General features: G+C 33.1%; 1 protein-coding gene across 1 annotated transcript; it reads right to left on the bottom strand.

The window, feature by feature from the left end:
* Positions 1-917: 917 nt before the first annotated feature.
* LOC111386567 (probable E3 ubiquitin-protein ligase RNF217) lies at positions 918-2,230 on the bottom strand. The gene is made up of 2 exons (XM_023011032.1): positions 1,340-2,230; positions 918-1,104 (listed from the first exon to the last, which is right to left on the bottom strand). The coding sequence occupies exons 1-2, from the start codon at positions 2,074-2,076 to the stop codon at positions 1,035-1,037; spliced, it is 807 nt and encodes a 268-aa protein (XP_022866800.1). The 5' UTR covers positions 2,077-2,230; the 3' UTR covers positions 918-1,034.
* Between the last annotated feature and the right edge of the window lie 751 nt (positions 2,231-2,981).

Genomic DNA, 2,981 nt, shown 5'->3' with positions numbered 1-2,981 from the left:
AAAATTGAAGGTTCAATTTATGGTTTAAAAAATAACAGGTTAGTAGATGAAAACCATTTAATTCTAAATTTTAAGACAATTTTGACTTGGATCGAATTGAACTGAACTAAACTTCCCAGCGTAGAAGAAAAATTAAAATAATCAATTGTTTTCGCTCGTAACATGCCTCTTTCCGTAAAAAGACATTTCATAACTCAAAATTGCTCATCTAATTTAAAGATTGAAATTCTTTCATTTAGAGTGTGTCACAAATCCTAAATTATATATTTTATCGTTTTCATCCTTTTGTTCACACCCTAAAATAATTGAGACGGTTTTAGACAAGTAAAGATGGGTTGGGAAGGGAGAGGGAATCTAATTTATGAGTTTTATTGTGTATATAAAGAAAAAGGACCAAAGAGCATATATATGGACTAGGTATAACATTAAAGTCTGATTCGTCTCTTTTTCTAAGAGCATGACAAACTTTTAATATTTTACCACATTTACTAATTATCAACCTCTTTAGATCTACATTTTTCTCGGACATGACAAAATTCCAATATTAAACTCAGTGTCGTTTTAGACTTGTTTCATATTCCTAAGTGCTTGTTTGTGTCCCATTATTTGTGTGTAATATATTGTGAAATAGTGATTGATGTTGAAATGGAAGGTTAAAAAAGAATGATTTTTTTTATTTACGCGTAATATTATTTTAATGAAGAATGTGTAGTTGAAAATGAGTATTGTAGNGAAGGTTAAAAAAGAATGATTTTTTTTATTTACGCGTAATATTATTTTAATGAAGAATGTGTAGTTGAAAATGAGTATTGTAGAAAAAATAATGTCGTAGAATGTGAAAAAATGGCAGACAAACAAAGCCTAATGTCTATGGGAATAGGCAAAAGAGAGCTATAAATAAAGCAAAAACACAAGCAAAATGAAACAAGATTCAATTATACACCCCAATATTGTTGTTGTTTGAATCTGAACTGATAAAACAAAAGATTATGTTGATCTCTGAGTGCTACAAGTGCTTTGATTCTTGATTGTCATTATGGTCTGCAACCACCATGAGTTGAACTCCATTTTTCTCCACACGCATAGCAGAATTCAAAGCTACATCTGTGGCATCCCGAAAAGAAATGTAAACAACTCGACCAAGTAGTGAACCGACAATAGTGAAAAATGGTTCTTATAACTTATTTTGGGGACATAGTTTATGCTGTATGGCCGGCTCCCAAAACTGTGTGGAGACACATGTTCTTAATGAAGATCTACCACAATTCGTTATGAAATTATGACGTCTAGACTATAAAAACACGTGCAATCGTAAACCAATCTCAGATGAAGTACTAACCTGCAACTGATATGCAAGCAGCCCTCGGTTTTCTCAACGTAGAATTTACAGTTGGGACATCTCTGCCATTCTTTCTGCTTTGCAAGTTCATACACCATCAAATCTTCCCTCTGTCTTTCATTGTCATTCAACTTCTGAAACTCTTCACAATCAACTCCAGAATGCCATGACACATTGCACTGTGCACAGAACAATCTCCAGCAATAAGGACATTCCGACTCCTTTATAATCTTATCGCTATCGTTAACCAACATAGCAGAGCAATCTTTATACGGACAATAAAATTTCTGCAAAGGAGGAATCAGTGACTCACATAGGACATCAGCCCACATTGTAACAACATCCTTAGGCACGATTTCCCTGCAATCATCAATGTTAAGAGTAGCTTTACAGTCCAATCCCGGGCAATTTACAACCCCGGCACTTTCTTGGACTGTTATCGATACATGTTTGCAAATGCAGTCTGCACAAAACTGGTGATTGCAGCTCGGAATTGTGAACATCTCGTGGCAATCTTTACTTCCGATACATATATCACATAATTGTCTCGATGATTCTCCAGCGACTTCCTTGGAAACTTGTTCTGAGATCGGATCATTCCCGGGATTTTGAGAACAGATTAGCGAGGCCTCACAAGAAAGATCAAATGACTCAATCCGATTACTATCTCCAGCTTCACTGAATAGGAAAGATAAGCAAAAATCATCAAACAATGGTTCATTTGATTCATTTGCCATTTTGCACAATCCTTGCAATTGGGGATTATGGTATAAATAAAGGGATTTCTTTGTTTTTGACTATTTTTTCTAGCACCCCCTTTTTTTTAATTTTGGTAAATCTATCAAGAACTGTACTAGTATCTTCACTCAGAAGGGCTCTTCTCTTATTGGAACTTTTGGAATACCCTGGCTTTTTGACTTCATCCACTTTGATAAAGATGGAAGACGAGTAGACAACTTCATAATGTGCGGATAACTAATCAGTTTATTACTTCTAAAAAAAGGGCATAGAATGAAGAAAAATACACAATTAACTTCTTAGGTTTCCAACGAATTATACTAATCTCAATTTGGAGCATGTTTGATAGAGATTTTAATCAAATTAAAATCAATTTTTGACCGTTATTTCATTATTTTCACCGTCATTTTTAAATTCTTCTCTCATACGTAGGACCCATTTTATATTTAATAGTCAAAAAATTAATTAACAAAATCCCTACCAAACAAGTACAAAAATAACAATTAAGGACGGGCCCACCTTATGAGATCAAGATTTGCCCTTTGAAATTTAAAAGCGAAAAAGGAAAAACCAACAGTAATCCAAGTACTAACTAAGTCTCTGTAAAATAATATTACATATAAATCGAAAAACTTTCCTTTTTTTCAACCACTCATTTAATAATAATAAAAAAAAACCATCCCACCAATTTTCATTTCTACAAAATGGGGGCCAAACGGGACTTAATTTCTATAAGCACTACGAAATAGAATTTAGGATGTGTTTGATTGCCAATATTTTTTCATGGACAATGTATTTTTTTTATTATCCAAATTCCTACTTTTGTGATATTTAATTGTCATTTTTTTCCATGAAAACTATTTTCTTCAAAGGAAATAGAATTTTCAAGGAATTCACTCTCTCT

The sequence above is a fragment of the Olea europaea genome, unplaced genomic scaffold (assembly GCF_002742605.1).
Source record: "Olea europaea var. sylvestris unplaced genomic scaffold, O_europaea_v1 scaffold3627, whole genome shotgun sequence".
In the NCBI taxonomy this organism is placed as follows: Eukaryota; Viridiplantae; Streptophyta; class Magnoliopsida; order Lamiales; family Oleaceae; genus Olea; species Olea europaea.
The sequence above is the reverse complement of the archived record's forward strand: the minus strand, read 5'-3'. Positions and strand labels throughout refer to the sequence as shown.